Source organism: Dromaius novaehollandiae, chromosome 7, assembly GCF_036370855.1.
Source record: "Dromaius novaehollandiae isolate bDroNov1 chromosome 7, bDroNov1.hap1, whole genome shotgun sequence".
Lineage (NCBI taxonomy): Eukaryota > Metazoa > Chordata > Aves > Casuariiformes > Dromaiidae > Dromaius > Dromaius novaehollandiae.
In genome coordinates this window covers 14,220,714-14,241,933 of record NC_088104.1, presented here as the reverse complement: position 1 = coordinate 14,241,933, position 21,220 = coordinate 14,220,714, and the positions used below count along the sequence as shown (strand labels likewise).

General features: G+C 47.1%; 1 protein-coding gene across 6 annotated transcripts in view; it reads left to right on the top strand.

Moving 5' to 3' along the window:
- GLI2 (GLI family zinc finger 2) overlaps positions 1-8,079 on the top strand; it is a 203,021-nt gene extending 194,942 nt beyond the window's left edge. For all 6 annotated transcript variants that reach the window (XM_064514717.1, XM_026118474.2, XM_064514718.1 and 3 more), the window contains 2 exons: positions 1,826-2,162; positions 3,229-8,079. In XM_064514717.1, coding sequence (XP_064370787.1) covers positions 1,826-2,162; positions 3,229-5,585 — 2,694 coding nt within the window. In that variant the 3' untranslated portion in view covers positions 5,586-8,079. The remainder of the gene's footprint in view (positions 1-1,825; positions 2,163-3,228) is intronic.
- The last annotated feature ends 13,141 nt before the right edge of the window (positions 8,080-21,220 follow it).

Below are 21,220 nucleotides of genomic sequence, written 5' to 3'. Positions count from 1 at the left end.
ACTCCCTACCCCATTTCTCCCGAAGGCTTGGGCTTGTTTTCCCAGTGCTCTGCGCTCCCAGGGTTACACCCATGCTGTCTTACTGGTGACAGGGCCTGTGGGTCGGATGTTCTTCTCCACTGTTCCTGTCCAACGCCGTTTACTTCATGTGTGTACATACAACAGGGGTGGCATCTGACTCACCAGCCACTTCCAACTTTTATTTCCTAGTTAAGCTTAGGGTGACAGGATGAGTGAGATGTTCCATTAACTTTCATCATCCCGAAGCCCGTTGTTTTAGCCCAGCTTTGAGTCTATTCCCAAACCCTCAGAGACCCGTAGAAAGTTTCTTCGGGGGGTTTCCATCTGGGCCCACAAAGAGGGATGGCAAGGAAGACTGGGGTATGGAAGGAGGAAATGCTGGCAATTTGTGCTCGTGTGTGCACTCCCCTCTTCCTTCTTTTACTAACATGATCCCTTCTGTTAATGTTGTCTTTGTTCTAACAACCTGTTCTTTATTCCCACTTACCTTTCCTTACTCTACCTTCCTAAGGACAGTCGGTACTAAGGTGAGCAAAGAAATCCTTTGTATTAAAATTCCTGTATAAGAGCACAATCTCCCCCAGACCTCCTGTCTCCAGCTAACCATGGTGGCATGGGGTGGAAATGTACAGAGCGACAGGGAGGGACCGGGGATCTTTGCTAGTGCACAGAAAGGAGGAGGGCGCAGTGCCCGAGGATTCCCGTTATTGCATCGCTCCCGGTATTACGACTTGCCATTAAATCCTGGGATTGCAATCTCTGTCATCCTGATTGAAGGGCTATGAAGCCATTAGAGCCAGTCAGCCTTGCCCATTAGGGCTGCTACTGAGCAGAGTAAAGCACTCCATCACCTTGCACTCCCACCTTGGCCTGGGGCAAAGTATGTTGCTTTTCAGCACTCCCAATTTCTGACAGTTGCTGGAGCATGGGCCTTGAGCGGAGAACCCAAGCATCCCGTCTGGTAGCAGCAACTGCTACCTCAGAGCATGTTCAGACTATTTAGTGTCTGCAGCAAATAACCTCCTCAATGTGAAATGCAATTTCTAATGTGAATAAAATTAATATTTATGGTGCTTATCTGCCTTATCTGCAAGTGGGAGTTTGCAAACACTGAACCAGGTTTTTATCTGGCTGGGAAGTTTGTCAGCTAACCTAATTATATGTTAGGGTAGTTTAAAGACAGAAATATGTTGTGTCTGAAATACTTAGGCCTTGATCCTATGTTAGATAAGCCAGTGCTTGCTGCAACATACCTTGCACAACCAGGTAACATGCTGCTTTTCTTCGAGAAGCATCTGTGCTTAATCTTTTGGAGGAGGAGCTTTTGGTTTCTGTAAGTCATCCAGTTGAACACACCATAGTTTTTCAAGCTGAGGAGTGAGGAATTGCAGATGTGTGTGCTCTTGAACACAGTCAAGATCTGCTTGTTCATGTAATTGAAATAAGCACTACATCTCTAGCATGACGCTAGAGCCAGTGTTGGCACTACTTGAGTACATTAGTCCTGGCAGCAGCAAAAGTAGGGTGTGGAAACTACATGTGGATTTGTAGGGTACGTAATGGAGAGGCTGTGTCATCATCCCCATCTCTGCTGCCTCTAGCCCTGGTAGATGCTGAACTGCCCTACGCCCCCAGGGAAGGTTCCCCCGCCCTCTCATAGAGCTTCTGCAGCAGAGAAGTGTAACAAGAGCAGGGAACGCCTCGGTGCAGCCATACGTGTGGAGCCCATTGCGGATGAGTTGGGTCCTGTTTTTTTCTCCATTGATGTTTCCGCTGCCCAACTCCTGCTCTTTTCCTTCCCAAGATGTGTCAGTCCAGTCCTGGTGGCCAGTCGTCGTGCAGCAGTGAGCCGTCACCCCTTGGCAGCACCAACAACAATGACAGTGGAGTAGAAATGAACATGCACAGCGGGGGAAGTCTGGGAGATCTGACAGCGTTGGATGACAACGCTCCTATTGTGGACTCAACGGTCTCATCTGGTAATTCGACATTCAGCCTGCAGCTAAGGAAACACATGACGACGATGCAACGACTTGAACAGCTCAAGAAAGAGAAGCTCAAGACGGTTAAGGATTCCTGCTCATGGGTGAGCCCAGCTCCACAAGCCAGAAACACCAAGCTGCCTCCCATCTCAGGAAACGGTAAGCTCTGGGTCTGGTCCTTGCCCTGTAAGAACCTGCCAGGTCTTGACTCTTGTCTCATAACCAGGAGTCTGCCCTGGAGGAGGATCATTTCCTATTGCCTCTGAGTCAGTCCTTGCTAGATAGAGACATCAGGTAAAATGGAGGAATTAGACATGAATTCAGCCATCTGGTGTTTATGCGCAGCAGAAACCCAGATGTTCAGTTCAGCAGTGCTATGAAGAGAGACAGAGGTGTGGGTATCTCTCTTGTTCCCAGGGTTGCCTAGGGCCTGGCCACAGGTGTCCTCACCATCCCGATAGCACAGTCAGATGACCTTCAAGACTGCTCTGATTTATTCCAGCAGTAACAGTTCCCCAAGGGCTGATGTGCCTCTTGGGAGATTGCCGGAGCATAGCAGCAATCCAGCCAAGCCCTCTGTCCTTGATCTTGCTTTGACAGGTCTTCTGTCATTGTGAGAGCTCCAGGCTATTGCCTACAGCTTCATATGCCAGCTTTCCACTGGCTGGGAATTCCCAATACTGGCATCTTTATGATCCCTTTTGTGCTCTTCTCGCTTTGCCAAGGAGAGGTCCCAAAGTGTAGGACGTGGGTTATGCTAACCTGTGTTTAGTATGTCAAAGCGTCTTGGTCTACTCTGGGAAGAGCTCTTGAGTTTCAGCTTCTGGTCTTTCAGCCTCCTGTCTCTGAATGTTGTGCATCTGTCCCAGTGAACAGCCGTGGCTGTAGCTACGTGATCTCCTTACGGCATTGTTCACACGGGTCCTACTTTCTCCCTGCTGAGAGAAGCCTATGTGGATGCACTCCCTTAGTGGCTGAGCATCAGTGGGGTACACATTGCAAAGACTCTGCAGCAGGGACTTCTTGCCCTCTTTTCCCAGCCTTCTTGCTCTTTGTGCATGGACACAGAGTTAGAGATGAAGCTTTGAATGTAAATGAAATTCACTATTGTTCCTGTAAAATATTTAGGGATGGGTTTGTGTGTCTGTATTTCAGCACCAAGAACATTACCCACTGGAATTTCTCAGCTAATTAAATCTTTTCCTTCCCCACAACTTTCTCTCAGGCTCTATTCTAGAAAATAGCGGTGGTTCTTCTGCTACACTGCCTAATCCAAGAATAATGGAGCTGTCTGTCAATGAGGTTACGATGCTGAACCAACTCAACGAGCGCCGTGATAGTACAACAAGCACCATCAGCTCTGCCTACACCGTCAGCCGCAGATCGTCAGGGATTTCCCCTTACTTCTCCAGCCGCCGTTCCAGCGAAGCTTCGCAGCTCGGGCATCGTCCCAATAACACAAGTTCTGCTGACTCCTATGACCCGATTTCAACAGACGCCTCCCGTCGGTCCAGTGAGGCTAGCCAGTGCAGTGGGATGCCAGGTCTGCTGAACCTCACGCCAGCTCAGCACTATAGGCTGAAAGCCAAGTATGCTGCTGCCACAGGGGGCCCTCCTCCAACTCCTCTGCCAAACATGGAGAGGATGACTCTGAAGAACAGGATCTCACTTATGGATGGACCAGAGCCCATCTTGCCCTCCATTCGCCTCCCGCCAGGGCCCAGGCGTTGCAGCGATGGTAACACCTATGGCTACACCTCAGCCACAGCATTTCCCCATGAGGTGCCGGGCAACTGCACGAGACGGGCGAGTGACCCAGTGAGGAGACCTGCTGGAGACCCTCAGGCCCTCCCTAAAGTTCATCGTTTCAACAGCACCAACAGCATGAACCCCTTCCATCCTCCACATCCCACGGACAGGAGGAATTTCAGCCTCCAGAACTATGCACGCTCCGATGGGAGCCTCCCCCGGCATGTCTATTCACCCAGGCCACTGAGCATTAGTGAAAACATTGCCATGGAAGCCATGTCCAGGGAGACAGAGGGAAACATCGGAGACGACGACATTATGCTGCCAGACGACGTGGTACAGTACATCAATTCTCAGAGCAACGGGACAGCAGCCGAGAGCACTTCCATGGGATACAGCAGTGAGATGCAGAGCTTCCAAGGAAGTGGGAAACTGCAGCCCCCGGCCTTGCCCAACCAGCGCAGGATGGCTGTGGCTGAGGCAAGCATGAGTCATTTGGGGCCAATGATGGCAGAGTGTCCAATGAGCTTTGACGCTCCCTCGGACATGAGTAAAAACAACATGCCCGTCCAGTGGAATGAAGTCAGCTCGGGTACAGTTGATATCATGTCCAATCAGTCAAAGCAGCAGTTTTCGCAAGGGAACTTAGCTGTGGTCCAGCAGAAGCAGAACTTTGGTCAGTATCAGAATTACAACCAGCAGCAGATGCAGCTGATGGAGAACAGCATGAATGTAACACAGCAGAATTTTATGCAAAGAAATATGGGCATGGACGGGCAGAGGCTAAATTGTATGCAGCTGCGGCAACAGCTGATGAACCTCGGCCCCAGTATGAACCCCGATCTGGGCTCGCACGCAGGGTATAACCAACCTCATCAGATGCTGAGCCCCAGTGCAATCAGCAGCAATCCAAATCAGATCTCTCCTTCTTGTGGCAGCATGGCAGTGAAGTCTGGATCCCATGTTCACCCTCAGCAAATGGACATGGCAACCGACCCTTCTTTAATGGTCAGCAGCAACAGCGAGCGCACGATGCTGAATCAGGTCATGCACGAACAGAGTCAGCAGAACTATTCATCTCAGCCAACCCACCTGACCTTCCCCATGGCTCAGGAGGTTTTTCACCAGCCCATCATGACCTCAAACCAGCCAAACTTCGAGCCTCAGCAGAGCATGATGGGTCCAGCTGCGCAGGCCTACCCGCCCGGCATGGTACAGCCTCGTCCGCCGCCCGAGCCGAGCCCGGCCAGCAGAGCCCGAGGCGTACGCACTGTGCAGCAGCTGGGCTACATGAGAACTCCCCACCCCACGAACAACATGAGCCCAGGCCAGGAGGTGGCAGAGGCCGCTCATAAAAGAACCGGCGACATGTTGCCAGCACCGGCCCAGCAGTGCACGGATGGCGCAAGGGAAAACAATTTGATGTACTATTACGGTCAAATCCACATGTACGAACAAAACAGCAACTTCGATAATCACACGGACTGCAGAGTCAGACAGCAGCAATGTGCGCTGAACGGCAAGCCGGCCGCCCTGCCTTCTCCGGGAGCGAACCAGGTGTCCAGCACGGTGGACTCGCAAGGTCTTGAGCCGCCCCAGATAGATTTCGATGCCATCATGGACGATGGGGACCATTCGAGCCTGATGTCGGGCACCCTGAGCCCCAGCATCCTGCAGAACCTCTCCCAGAACTCCTCTCGCCTGACAACTCCACGAAACTCTCTGACACTGCCCGCCATACCCGCGGGAATCAGCAATATGGCAATAGGCGATATGAGCTCCATGCTAACCACGCTGGCGGAAGAGAGTAAATTTCTAAACATGATGTCATAACAGTAAAGCACAAGGGCTTAGCACTATCCAAGGGGCTCTGTGTGAAGCAGTTTTATGAATGTGCTTTCTAAAAATAATCTGTTTCAATAGAGTAGATTTTTTTTTTGATAAGTATTAAATACATTAAAGGGATTCAAAGTAAAAATAAAAAAGTCTGTACAGAGTTATGTAAACTATATCCAGGTAGGTCAGCACCGCAAGGGTGCACCTCTAGTATTGTTTTTGGCTTGGTTTCTCAGAGCACTGAACGGTATCACCACCAAGCTAGGAGACTGCATGAGAGTGGTTAAAGATGAAACCCTCCCTCCCTGGCACCCTGTAAATAGCACTTCCCATCATTTTCCATTAGTTGTGTTTGCAAAAATTCCATTTTCAACCCACCCCAGAAAGAAATGGGAGGATGTGGTTTTGATCAGAATAAAAGCCATACTGTGTGTTCTGCTCTGATGAGAGTAGTGTTTAGTTATATCTCCAAACAAGCCCTCTGCCAGCAGTATTGTTTTATACAGTAAATACCTTTGTACCTTGCAAAGAGCATTGATTCCAAACGGCTTCTCAGCAAAGTGCCTTACCATGCTTTAGTGTTAAGTAGCCAAGGCCTCTCTTCCTTTAAAATCAAATATAGTGTATTGCCAGAAGCGTATATAAAATGTACATTTATAAAAACATAGTGGTGTTTCTGAGAAAACATTGGAAAGACACATTGATGAGACACATGAAAGGTGAGTGCACACTTTGATCAGATGTGTTTACAACGTGGTTTATATCATGTGCAGGATGGAGCAGAGTCCTGGGAACAGCAATCACTGGGAAAAAATCCCCTGTGGCAGGAAGGCTCCAGCCTGCAAAGACTGATACACATGCATAACTTTACACCCTCTGAGCAGCAGCGTCGTGGTGTAGTGACTTTCTGCTGGGGCCCTCAATACCTTTTTAATGTCAGATTTCTGAAGCGAACATTACCATATCACTGTGCAGCTTTGCAACAGCTTCGCTTTCTTTTGAATTTTCCTTCCTAAGATGCTCACATACCAAAGTGATCGTGATGAAGAGAGTTTTATGATCATTTCTGCCCTGTCTGCACTCTGGCATAGTAGTGGGAGCTTTTTAGTCTAGCAAGGGTTCGTCTGTGTAATACGCTCCTCGTCTGTGTAATACGCTCCGTGATTATCTGTTTTCAGGCCGGGTCCACCTGGCACTGAAGTCAATCCTAGTTGCATTATTTATTTTACTGTTGTCAGACAAAAGGATAGGAGTAGTGGGGTGGGTGTACGTGGGGAGGAGGCCTTGCTGAACAGCTCAGTTTTCCTCATCCTGGTATCATGGCATTAAATCATTTGTGCCCCATATGTTGCAGGGCCGGGGACAAATGTGACTTCCTGCCAGGGTGGGCAGGTTCTCACAGTTTGGCCATATCACGTCAGCAGGGCTTAGCTCTCTCCTGCCCATCGCTTCTCTCCCCCTCATCCTGATGCGAGGTTCTCGCTGGTGCCCACCTTGTTCCTCTGCATGGGGCACGGGGGAGCTCTGTGAAGGTGCTGTCTGGTGTCCTAAAGTCCCTGCTCGCCTTTTGCACAAACTGATGTCAGGCTTGCTGTTCCCAGCATGACCTCTGGCTGGCACAAGAATGCCCCATGTCATCTCCAGGCAAACTTGGCAAGATTAGATACCCCAGAGGCTGTGCGTAGTGACAGCGTTGGGGATGGCCCTGCTGTGGAGTAGCTCCAGTGTGCTGCTTGTGCAGGGAGGTGCTGCTTCGGCATCCTGCCGTCTGGCCCGTCCTTATCCCAAATGCAAAGCGTGTGCACAGGGCACCCCGGGGGGCTCTTTCACCCTCACTCGTCACCCCGTCAGCCCCCGTGATGCCCACTGACATCCTGGCTGTGCAAGGACAGTAAAGGGAAGCAAGGTGTCTGGCTGTTCATTTGTGTCTCCTGTGAAAGGTGTGTTTAAAGGGATTGTTTTATAGTCCGCTGTATATATTCTCCTGCAGTTACTGACCTTGCCCTTGCCTTTGCATTTATGAAAAGAGGGCAATACATATTTTAGGACTTTGTATGTTGTCCTGAATGCTTGGAGTGCAATTGGGCATCCCTTGTATTGAGATGGATCCGGCCTTCACACATCCTTTGACTGCTAATCTGATTTTTTCAACAGCTGTGTAGGGCAATGGTGGCTCTTGAGTCCCCCTTCACAGATATCTCATTAGAAAAAAAACCCAAAAGCAAAACCAAATCTCCAATGACTTGAGATTTCTCAGACTTTCCAGTGGTGGTCTTCCTTCATTTACTGAAATAGTATTATAATAACCATTCCAGCACTGTATATATTATGTATAGAAGACATCATTACTAAAAGTACTGTAGGTGAATTGTTCTGTCAGATTTATATCTTAAGAACATTTTTAGCTGTTTTCTACATCATAAGAACGGAGGTAACATGCTGAACCTGTATATAAACCTTTTGTACATTAAAAAGTAATTTTTTTTCGTAATTCCTTGTGCCTGTTGTTACTGCCTTTCATTGGGAATGGTGGTTGTCACTCATCTGTCATTGCCGCATCAACACAGTCAGACTCCTGCAGAGTTTAGGAACTGCTGTTGAGGACCTGGATGGGCCTGGTGTGAAATAGTCCTGCTGTGAAGAGCGTCCAGTCAATGGTGAGATGGAGGTGGCAGGTACACCAAGACAGTGAGGCTACTGAGCGACTGCGAACACATCCCCCGCTACCCGTGTGGTGTTCGTTGGCCTTGTGGCAGCAGTGAGTTCAAAGGCCCATGACATGGTGCAGGAGGTGCAGCACAGGAGAAGGGCTCAAAAGAAGTGGTGGAGAAATCTGGCAAGTGGAAGATTCATGGCAAAATGGCTCTTTAGCTGTCTTGGTCAGTGGCCAAAAGGAGACAGAAGTAGGACAGAGCAGCAAAGCTATGGTGGGCCTTGACAGTGACTAGCAGCAATTTGGTTTTGGAGAAGGGGGGAACGAATCTGTCCGTTGTCGTCTTCATGGGAAACGATGATACAGCAAGCAACAGATACGTCAGTTGTGATCCAGTTAGAGCCTGGGACGGCCCATTGATGAGAAAGATTTCACTTGGCTGAAGCAAGAATTAGCTCAGCCACTCAAGAGACTGTTTTTTAACTTGGTTTCACTGATATGGGTTGACCTGGACATAGCTAAAGCTTTAAGGGAGGGCGAGGGAGTTGTTCATAAATGATCATTAAGGGCACAGAGGTGAGTTTGGAATAAAGTCAGTCACTGAGCAAAGCAGTTGGCTGTGGCACTCGGTGCAAATAAACCATTTCATGCAGAAGTGACCGAAGGGGTTGTCCTTGTTTTCCTCTAGGCAGGATCCCTGCTGAGGTGATCAGTAGGATCAGATAAGTTTGGGACAAATCCTCACCCTGTCTTCGGGGTTCCCTCATAGTCAGTGGCAAGCAATTGGCATATCCTGAGACTGAATTAGTCTTGCCTATTTTAGACACGCTAGAATCTGGGTAGATCGTCCTGTGGACAGTGCCTGTCACCCTCCTCACTGATTACAGGGAGACCGTATACAGTCAGCTCCGACTGAGTATCTTCTCCAGCAGGATGAAATGAATCCTGTGCTCCTGTGAAACTCTCGCAGTGATTTAGTCGCCCTCAGCACAGTCTGAGGCTGAGCCAGTGGACAAGATGTTGATTAATGTGTTAATGGATCCTGTTAGTCCGCAAATCCATTGGATAAATATCACACCCTTCTGTACTGTCCAAGAAATACAGAAATCCCATTTAAAAATGAAGTGATATTATTAAAAGGAAATTGTTCAGAGCTCTTCTATTGACTAAAGGCTTTGGAGCCTCAGATCAGCTCCTCCTGCTTTTCTACTTCGAACGCTTAAAGTGGGTTTCTAATCTAGATCAAATGCAGCTTCTAGCTGGTATTTCACTTCAGAGTTTGATCAGGGCACACCTCTGCCTGTGTAAGAACATTTCTATTTCTTAAACTGTGCTAGCATTTCCTAGGAGCCTATCTGAGGTCAGGTAGCAGCATGCGCATTTTTACTGCTCAGCCATCCTGGAATAAATAGAGATTGAAAGGTTCATTGCTTCTATCCGTAAGCAGGTAATAACCCTTTTGCAAAAAGTGTTGCTTGTAAGCCAGAGCTTTGGAGTTAGGATAATTGTGGCAGCTTCATAATATTCAGCTAACCCTCTTTTTAATCAGCTATCAAGCCTATGAATATAAATGATCCTAACAGGGCTGCTTCTGACTCTCCGTGGTGAGTGCTACCTCACTCTATTCTGAAAACAGTGGGAGCATATGAGGAGTAAGATCCCACTGTGGGCAAGACCATCACAGCTCCTTGAAATTGCACTAGTATTTAAGGTTTTCCTCGAGGGGAGAAAAAGCCTGTAAAAGCTACTGTTGCCGGATCTTATTGCACTTACTGAGTACAGAGTCGTTCCAATGGCTCTTTATTGCAGTGGTCTCAGTAGGGATGACATAGGGGCTCTTGTTCTTTACGAGCTGTTGGATCTACTTGGAAGAGCATACGTGTTGTAAATAAATGGTGTGGTTTATATTATTGGAAGGACAATTTATGACCAACCGAGGCCTCTTGCAGACAGCTATTTAACTTGTAAGTAAAATGACCTAACACTTAAGAAATTTAGAAGCTACAAAACAACCTATGTTGTGGCCAGTATAGTTATTTCTCCCCCATGATTTATGCTCCATGTAAAACTTGAAATAGCTTTTTTAAATATGTTTGCTCTAAAAATAAAATTTTTTTAAAAAAACAAAGTGATGCTTTCGCACATGCTGAAGGTTTGTGACTACTGTAGCTCCCTCCAATCACACTAGTATCTGTGATTCATTACACAGGTCTCTTCCCCTCCCTGCTTCCATTTTCCCCGCACTAGCTTGTCAGACAGATATGTGTGTGTGTGTGTGGGGGGGGGGGGGGGCACAGTGCCCTGCCTGCTGTTAACTTTGAAAGAGCTGCTTCACTCAACTACAGTGCACTTGCTGCAAACATTGCCCTAATTAGCAATGGTTTACTGAAAAGCAGAGTCTGTGATCACATTTCCCAGGGGCCCGGAGGGTGCATTTGTCCATCAGAGGTGCCGTTGTGCAGGCCCTGAGCTCTGCTTGGTGGCCAGCCTGCGGGATGCCCATGGATGCCCATGGCAACATACCCAGGAAGGCAGCTCCTGCATCAGGAGAGATGAGAGGACCCCGGCATGCGGGGGGAGGGGGCTCCAGCCCCACTCCTGTGGGGAGCCACAACCCTCTGGGTGCTGGGGACAGGTCTGGGGAAGTATCTTTGCTTGCTCGTGCGCTCTTTTGTAGGTGCTCCCACTCCTATCACCTGTGGACCTGCCATAGGGCTACATAAATCTTTGGTCTACCTTGCTCTGGCTAGTTTTAACTCTTATTTAGTTCAGCCTAGGCTAGTCTTCATAGAGAAAGGACCTTTAAGGAGGGATTCAGTGAAGAAGCTTGGTCTGATGCTCTGAACATCTTCTAAAGGAGTCTGTCCTCTCTTCTCTCTCTTCCTCTCTCCATTGACTATATAGCAAGCCTACAGCTAAAGGCAGCTTTTGCAAATACCTCCCTCCCCTGTCACCATGCCTTTTCTGTTCCTCTTCAGGAAGGAGCCCATACAGACATCCTCTCTGACAGCGTCTGATGGCCTGACAGTTGCATTTTATCACTCTGGAGCATGAGGAACAGCTTTCCTGACACCTGCAGAGGGAATCATACAAAAGAAGAGTGCACACTTCGGAGCTGGACGTTGGCCAAAGCACCGAGGCTCATGCTACAGTGTGGTGACAGTGGTTAAAATAGATCAAATGAAATGGGGAGAGCAGCAGGGAAGGAAGCAAAACTCACGTCAAAGCTGTGCAAGTTTTCTTCATGGCTTTGTGCCTCCCAACCCCATCAACATTTGCACAGTTTCAGGGGCCTTGATGAGTAACTGGCCCTGAAGAAAGCACCCTCAAACAAGGTACCTGGCTGCCTGCAGTCACCCAGCTAAGTGGTGTCTGAGCAAGGTGTCTCAATTGACTGAAAAGTGATGTGTTAATTTTTTCTTTTTTCTTTTTCTTTTTTTTTTTTTTTGGAGCAAAATGTCTTGATGCAAATCGTTTAACCTCAGTGTCACTCATCAATAATGATGGTAAGTGAAATTCGATAGCATTACATGAAATGCACAGAGGATTAACCATCACTCCAGGCACACCGAAAGCAGGTGGTATTACTCCCTGTGAGAGATCTCAGGGAGGGGCAAGGAAACGGGTTTCGCTGTGCAGCCAAGGAGGCTGCAGCCGTGCAATACCAGCACTGATTCAGGGGAGTGCTCCAAAGGGTGATCCTAATCGCTTCCTGCAGGCCAGTGAAGTTCCCTAGTCAGCAGCCATGCAAGAACGGAACAGGTCTCACCTTGCTCGAGAAGCCCTCAGGAAATGATCGCTTGTCTTAGCAATGTCTAGGGATTTGTCAGTGAGAATGAAAAATGTTTACAGGGAAAAGAAACTGGGGCTGGGCCAGGTGAACCTTTCTACTTAATTGAAAAAAAAAACCAAAAAAACAACAGCTCCCAGGATTTCCATGACTAACTGGACCTAAGTGGAAGCATTTTGAACGGATCAGCAGTGGTCTAGGTGTTGAAAGTGCCAATGAGACTAAGTAGTTGGGGAGGCTTTTCTTAGAGGCATGAGTCAAATTTGTGGCCACTGAACACTTCCAAAGACCTGGCCTGTAATTACCCAAGTTAGAGGGGAAATTTAAAATTTGATCCCACTCAGAAATCCTTCCCAAAATTGAGCAAATACCAACAGTGTTCTGATGCATTAATGAACCTAAAGCCCTCCAAATCTAAACCTTAGATTTATAAGAGCATGGGGTGAGATGTGACTTTAACTAAGTAGTCTTGTAAAAATGACATCAAAAGGATTTACAGTTAAAATATTATCAGTACATTTTTTCATTAACGTTTTATCTGTCTGTCATTTACTTTTTTTTTTTTTTTTTTTTAATATTAGCATGCAGAGAGCTGGGATGGCTTCATCAGGGGTGAATCAGTACAAGAAAAAGTCAGGTCTCCAAGGGGCCCACAAAGAGCTGTTTCCCACCCCTGCTCTTTCCTAGGAAGAAAAGTTCTTCCACACTTGAGAAGTCGAGAAGGATTAGATCTCACAAAAGATGAAGGTGTGAAATAAATTCAGGGCCTGAAGGCCTTTTAGGTTGGCATCATCCCTCCTCATAACAGGGAAAAAAACACATTGTTGCTGTTGTTTAAAATTTATCTAGCTAACATATCAAGTATTGTACTCCGGTGCGATTAGATTAGCTAAGGTGACTAGATTAGTTAAGCAAGACTTCTGTCCCAGCCGTCGTTTCAGTGCTGATGTGAGACACCTTGGACGAAGCACTGGTCCCCAAATGTGTCAGCAGTTCAGCAAGGCTCAGAAGTGGTTCCCTTGGGAATACAGCTGGTGAGCAAATGAGGTCTTTTCCCCCCTCAGGATAAAATCCATAGGCAGAGAGGGGGAGATTTATTTATTTTAAGGTATTTCAGTCACTTTTACTGCTATTACAAAGGACCGTTTTCTGTTTGTTTAATAAAAATAGCAGCAGAACCATCAGTGCGCTGTAATTATGAACTTGGTCTTGTGTATCAGTGCTCTCTGTTGGATTGAATGAAAACTTCTCAAATGAGAAAAAGACAAAAAAAAAAAAAAGAATCCTCAAACTAACGCAGCCAAGTGTCATGGCAAAGGCTGAAGAGGATTCTCCTCTAGCATAAGTAGCTTGAGTGGGATGCATCCTAACTTTTCTCATTAATTATATTACTACAGGACCATCCTGTGACATGCAGAGACCCTGGCTGAGTGCTTTGGCTCAGGAATGAAAATGGGTAAGAAATGAAAAAACAGCTGAACTGTGGAAAGACCATATTTTAGTAGTGTTACACAGGAGGAATGTGAGAGTTTCTTTCTCCCTTTAATCAGACAAAACTTTTCTCATGTCAGCAAAACTGTGCCCACTCCAGGGACTTCGTCACCATACTGTGTCAGCTGGGAGCATTTTTTTTTTACCTCTTGCCCATAAAGTTGCACCAGGAAATGTCTCAAGGCTGAGCCTGATCTGTGTGTTTGCACTGGCGGTGCTGTGGTTTGTTTTTTCTTAAAACACTGAATTTCAAGCCTACCATTTTTCACACAGCTAAAGAAAGCACCGAGAGTCAGCACTCACGGGCAAAACTAGCTGGTGGGTTGAGGTCTTGGCCAAGAAACAGCTCGCTGACCTCAGGAAAGGGTTTAGGCTAGTCCTATCCTTTGGGGATTTTTGCAGGCGACAGATGAGCGCAGCAGTTTAGCAGTGAGTCAGGCTGGCGTTTTACCGAAGCTTGGCCGGGGTAGAGGAGCCAAAATGCTCCCCTAGACAAGTGGCAGAGCCAGTGGAAGCGTGGAGATGCTGATCTGGAGTTGCTAGAGGACAGCAAAACCCCATGCTCCTGGGGCCCTGGAGTATTTTCTGTGGGCACTTTGTAAAAGACGTTCACCCTCGCCTAACGCTGCTCCTTGCAGCATGGGGGTGAGGGGCATAACAGGGAGGTCACTGCAGATATTCGTAATTCCCAGCCTCCATGCAGGAGCAAGACTGCTCATTTTTGGTCAGTGATGAACGATATGGTCAAAATGGTCAAAACAAGAATGCCCTGGTCTCTTTTGAAAATGCCTATTTTCAAACCACCCATCTGCTCTTATGTGGTGTCTAAGCTAGACTTTTGTCTCATAGTGCACCCTGATTGAGGAGTTTGGGGTTTTTTTAAGACTTCCAGCTATATTGGGCGGGGGGGGGGGGGGGGTGCTGGTCAAATTGCATATAGCATTGCTGTGCTTTCAGCTGCTAAGGAAATAGCCTTTATCTAAGCCTGTCAAACCAGCAACAGAAATACCCCAAACCAACCCAGGTTAAGTTCAAGGCCCGGACACCACCAGAGATGCCTTCAGTGGAGAAGTCAGAGCTTCTCGTCCGCACCAGCTGAGATAATGCAGCTCCATAGCTCAGAATGTGAAATTTCTGTGAATGCCTATGCAGCAGCTACTGAGAAATGTCTGCCTTTTTTACTGGAAGCCAGGAGGGAAGACCGTGGGCATCATATGGACTGTAGACTTAGACACAAGAGTAGGTCTGTGCTTAGTGTCCCAGAAATGACAAGCTGCATCACCCAGGTAGGACAGACGGCTCGCAGGTCCCTCAGACGTACAGAACAGCATGTGGCGATGGGCTCCAGCCACCTGGCAGGCTTGGGGCATGCTCAAGGTCACGTATAACGAAGGACAGCTCGAGCTGTGGCTTTGCATGTCGGGAAACAGGAGACGGAGCAAGTCAGGGTATAACCCTTCATGTGGGACATTTGAAAGACCACGTGAAAATGTTAGAGGCACAACGAATCTTTGGATAGGGCTGTCTGGCAGCTGGTTTCTGTTTTGTAGTGCACAGGATGAGATGACGCTGGTAACGTCGCTGCTTCAACCAAGAGGAGACTATCACATTTAAAAAGTTTATTTTAATGAAGTCACAATAAGGCCTCCAGCTGGAAAGGTTATTTATTAACCTCTTATTTACAAATTGAGCCCTGATTTGAAAATTAAGGCATTGTAATTTAATATTAACCCACATGTCAGAAAATAATGAGACAAACTACAGGGAAAATTGCATTCCATATTGCAAAAGACCCATTTTATTTATAATGACCAGGATTACAAGTCATGCCAACATTGATGGATCATACTTTAAAAATCTTGATAGCTCATTCATTTCTATAATTATATTTATTACAAATTAAATAAGTTGCGGACACCCTTGATATACAAAGAGACAAAATTAATTTGTGAATCAGTATTAATCTGTCATCAAACTAAATGAACTCTCTTTCTGGCAGCCTACTGAATGTAATGTACTGTACCAGGCTTTCGGCGATACTTGGGACATGAAAGCAGTGCAAGTCAAGTCCAAGCTATTGAAAGAACGTCTCTTCATTTGGACATAAGTTATTTCTCAGTGTGGCATTTAAAATAAAGTATTGAGACTGCAATAGAAGAAGTTCTTGGACGATTTCTGGAAATGGGAAAGAACATGTCCATGGGCCCTGGTGCAAGGGCCCTGCAGCCAGGTCCCTCAACGCTGCTGGTCAGCAGAAGTCCATGGACCTCAGCCTCAACTGAGCCGTGCAGCCTGGCCCATCCCTCAGCCAGCAAACGGCAACCAGCAGCTGTGGTTGCAACCTGCTCCCACACAAGCCGGTAGGAAAGTACGCTGGGCACGTTTTTAGCACTTTTCCTGTGATCGCCATATCTAGATCACTCAGTGGAAGCTGAAAAAGTGTGTTTATTACTGCAGTCCTTCCTGGGAAAACGCAGGTCCCGCGTCCCTGTAGCAAAGCCCTGCTTTGAGCTGCCGCAGCGGTGCGACACCACCTGCACGCAGAGGCTGCCTGAGCCGTGCCGGAGCGATGCTCGCGGCCGTGTGCCAAGGGAGGAGCAGCGGCGGCCGCTCCAACGTTCCTGGACGAGATGCTGCCCCTAATGCTCAACAACTGCCGCGCCACTTAGCCGAAACGTATGCCCATCTGCTTTGACTTTTGTGCCCGTAGGCAAGGATTCCTGCCAGCTTCAGGAGGACTCAGGCTTTCACTACAGGAAAATTTGGAGAGAATTTAAAATAATTTAAAAAAAAGACACAGAGAAAGTGTAGCAATGAGGGTGTCTAGCTGCACATCAGTCTCCGTCCCTTTGCCACCAGCAGGCACCTTCCCATCCCCAGCATGACTGCTCCCAAACTTCGTCCTTACACACAAGGGAAAGGCACAGAGGACCGCTGTGGCACGGGGCTTGCCAGGCTGCTCCAGCTTCACCGGAGCCAGCTGAAAGTGGGCACGGAAACCCTGAGGCGCTGGCGGGCCAGGCAGGGCGAGCTGCCAGCAACGCTGCCCCAGGGCTCTCCACCGCCTCATTAATCGCACAAGCGGCGGCAGAAAGCAGCGGGCGGCTGGCAGGGGCGCGGAGACCCCCGCCAGCCTCTGCTGGGGCTGGGAGAGCTGCGGATCAAGTGCAGGTAAAACCAGGAGGCGCCACAAAAAAATCAGTCATTTTGCAAATTCAGAAGCCAGGGAGCATTTCTTTTAAGTATCTCACGTTTCAGGCTTCCTGATTTTAGCTGCCCCTCAAAGACACCAGGTCTGCAAGGCATCCCCAGAGCGGTGCCCTGCACCCGGCACCGGTGCCAGGAGGAGCCGGCAGAGCAGGGAGCATCCGGCTTTTCATGGCCGCAGCCAGCCACCCCGGGATGCCTGGAGTCAGCGCAGGCGCTGCCGCGCCGACGTTCGAGTTGTTCCTCTCCTTAACAGGACACGGCTCATCTCAGGCAGCAGAAATGCTTGGCTGACTCTTTGGGGAGCAGGAAGACACCCCAGTGTTTTCATTCTTTCGATTTTTTTTTAAATTTTATTTTTCACTAGCTTTTCTTACTTTCTCTATGACTTTTTTGGGGGGGAGGGGGAGTCAGGGAGGTGCAAAAACTCGTCATCTCCAAGGCAAATTTTTGACTTCAGAGCACTGGTCCACATTCAAAACTATCCAAAACACACGGAACTACCCTGCCATACTCTGCTGAGCTCTCCATGTCATTTAACAGCTAGGATCAACTAATAAAGTGCAATATGTAGAAATGTCATTTAGAGTTACCTACCCGTAACTAAATAACTTTGTAATGAATGAAAGGCCATTTTGAGCTGATGCCTTAAAGACTAACTTCATCTCCATAAAGAAAGAAATATGACTCTTGCAGAGACAGCCTCCACGCGGCATTAACAAATCCTCTTTGTCTTTCTGTAGGAAAGACTGACACCAAGTGAGTTTTGTGCTTGAATCATCTTCACCTTATTTTGCTTTAATACTGATGACTCCACCTCAAAATATTCCCATAGCTTTAGGTCTGACTGCAGGGAGCCTGAGTGTCATTTGCCTAAGAAACAGAGAACTGGAAAGGTTTTTTTTGAACTGAAAATTTTGGCCAAGGGTAATTTCAGTTATAAAACAAGACTAGTACCTGGTTTAGTACATATAGCAGTAAGTGAGGCCAACCATTCATAAGGGAAGATGCAGTAAACCAGCAGAATGATTTACACATTCTTGCATGACTGTGTTTTTCCATTCACCTTTTTTGGAGCATTTCCTTCAAAAGAAGTTAAACCCATACATTACTATTTGAAGAGCCTAATTCGACCCAGGCAATAATGACCTATAAATATTCATGATTTTGTTTTAACATTAAAATAACATCTGTTTCAAAACATCTGCAATCTGTTTTCAATGCTTCAGTAGCATTTAAATTAACTGTAACTAATACAATAAACCACTATTAGGGATAATGATAATGAAAGATGCCCTATTAAGAGACATGAAAAACATGGAATTGAACGAGAAACAAAACAGAAAAAAAAAATAAAACAAAACGAACGGTCAGATACCAAAGTTCCCTGGAACTTAAATTCACCATTATCTGCGTTTCCTGTGTGTGGGACTATTGTTTAACGGCCTCAGCTGCTGCATCTCAGCTTCGCTTGGGTCTTTTTCAAATTTCCACTGCGAGAGCCGTAATTTATGGCCCAGGCAGGGTGAATGCTTTGAACACGGGGGGAGGCTCGCGCGCTCCAGCTGAAGGGGCCGGCAAAGTCTTTCCGAGCGGCAGGAGTCAGCTGCGGCCGAGGCAGGGCTCCCCGTGCCGCATGCGGTTAACGCGCGCGGGAACCTCGCTGCCGGCCCTGCCTCGGGGCATGCCGAAACAGTTAACTTCCAAAAAAAAGGGGTATTGTTTTCTGCTCTGATTTCCGCCAGCAGCGATGACATCACGCACATCTGTATCGAGTTGCGAGGCGAAGGTCAGGGTCAGGCGCATGATGGGCCCTTGTAGGAAGTTTCCCATCGTTCCTGCCGAGCGCTCGCTTCGGGCTGACACTTGGCACCTGGCCGGATGGGAACCACATGCACCTCGCGCAGCTCCCGGGCCGCCAGGCCGCCTGCGCTCCGCACCCTTCCCGCCGCTCCGCTCGCCTCTTGGAAAGTTTTACTTTCATGGAAAGTCTTGTTGGTTTGGGTCATCAATCATAAATCAGTTTGTTAAAAAACTATATTTAGATTTGGGGCCTTTTTTTTTTTAACTCAGCCTTTGCCTTTCCTTCTCCCACTCCCCCCAAAAAAATCCCAGAGGCATTTTTTAATTTCCAGGACGAAACGCCAAAGGTCAGAGCAGCAGAAAGCAAGGATTACAGCAGATGGGTTCGCTCTTATCTGATGATTTCTTTAGAAAGAAAATCCTTCGCTAAAATTCATCAGTCAAAATGAGTCAGGACTTGCCACAAATTTGTGCAGCTTCAACCCAAACCAGCAGCAGTTTACGTCGCCATAGGGTAGCACCTTTTCATCCAAAGGATCCCAAACACTTCGACCTCCTAGGAGGTCCTGAAGACACTGGGCCCACTCTTCGGCTTCGCAAACCCTCGTGGAAGCTGCTCTGGCAATACAAAGGGGGCTGCTGCAGAGGTGCAAATAGCCCCAAGCATAACCTCCCGGCCACTCATCCTCTTCGGCCAGGTGCCACACCGCGGGCACGACACATCTGCTCTGCCTTGGCCCAGCTGCTGGCCCCAGGGCTGGCCTGAGGTCCCGGGTGGCCACCATGGAGCTGGGTGCGGCACAATTCCCAGAAGTGACAGGAGGCCATGGAAAGCAGAGGATAAATCCAAACCGCGTAAAGCATGATTAAGACTACCCTGATCACTACTCTGCATGATATTGAATGCTTCAGGTGTAGGTGATTTATTGAAGTAACATCTAATATGCTGCATTTGGTTAACGGACCCCATCAAACACAATCTAGCTGAATTAAAAAAAAAAAAAAAAAGAAAAAGAAAAAAGCACATTCTAAGAAGAAGTCTCCCTGGATTTAAGAGAAATTGAAATAGGTGCATGGCAATCTGTGTCCAAAGCTTTTAGCACTTCAGAAAGCGCCAGCTGCTAATACCACTGGCTAAAATCAGCATTGCTTCAACTGCTAATGGTCCTATGCCATCTTCAGCCACCCCTTCACACCACCCCTGACAACCTGGGCTACTTTGAGATACACACTTGCCTGTTTTTAAAACCAGTTTTATTCCAGAGTGAGCAGATACATCAGGGTAAAATTTAAGTTTCAGGTTCTTTGGCAAAGAGGAGGCTGCGTTGCAGTGTTTAATGCATGATCGCGAGCACTGAACCAGCCTGTGCTAACTGCTGATGAGGTAAAACTGCTGGTGGTAACCTGAGGCTGACATGCAAAAAAAAGGAGAAAATAGCAATATAAGGACACACAGTGTAGTTCCAGTGCCTCTAATGCTGAATTTCTAATAGTCGCTGTTAATTATGCAGGGAAGAGGTTTATCTATTTTAGTATATGATATTTGATGTATTAGCACTCCTTTAAGGTCTGATTCAATAAGATACCTCCACAGTGGGCTAATTTTAAGGCATCATCATTAGTTAACATCGATCTCAATCATGAGCCTTCCAAAATAAGGTGGCTGGTTTAGAAATGATAAGATTATAAATCAAACATTTTATTTGACATTTGCTTTTAAGGATCCATGCCTCCAAGTTGTTTTTTCTTTTTCCCTGCAGGCATAAGAATTGGAAACAACTTTTAAAAACCAACAGCAATGAAAACAGAAACTCTAACACAAGCACCTTTTCTCAACAACCTGAGGCTTTCACAAAACCCAGAGGAGAAGCCCAGAAATCACAGCAGTTTTCAGTGCAGTACTCAAACTTCTCCAGCTCACCAAAAATGACACCTGAAGCACTCATGAGGCTTGGTTTCGTTTTCTCAGTTTCTAAACTGGTGCAACCAGACCCAATACCATACCTGCTACTGATGAGAAAGACTTTTCTTCAGCTCTGACATTCTTGCATAAAAGCTGCAGCGCTGCTCTTCTGCAACATGACGGGAAGCTGAATCGTGGTGGGTATGTGATGGGCCTTGGTGCCTGCATGCGTTTCTCTCCGGCAATCCCAGCGGACAGATAGCCCAGCAAAAAAGGGAACATTCTCGGCGTTGCCGAGGTTCAACCAACAATTAGGAAGACTTCCAAAGCTGGAAAAAAAAAGCCAAATGAGAGTTTTAAAGCAAAAACTTCCTGCTATTTCTCTTTCTCTTCTGGACAGCTCTATAGATTGAAACACTTACTTCAGGGAAAGACAGGCCAGTTCTGCTATGCCGTAATTTGTTGTAGGAATTCAAGGTCAGGCCTAATGTTTACCTTATTTTTGCTCTATGCAAGCTAAGTCTATAACGAGGAAATGCATTTAAGCACTGCTTGCCTTTAATGGTATTTAAGTGGCATTTATGTTTAAATACCAGTAAAATAAATCTGAGCCTAAATGCTTTCCTGACTCCAACAGAGTATATAAGTGTGCACTTCAATTAAGCATGCACTTAAGTTAAGCCTAAGTGTTTTCCTGAATCAAGGTCTAGATAAAGTCCCAATTTAAAGCTATACTTTACCCAGAATATCTGTGAAAGTAGAGTTTGTAAGTTCAGCATTCAAAA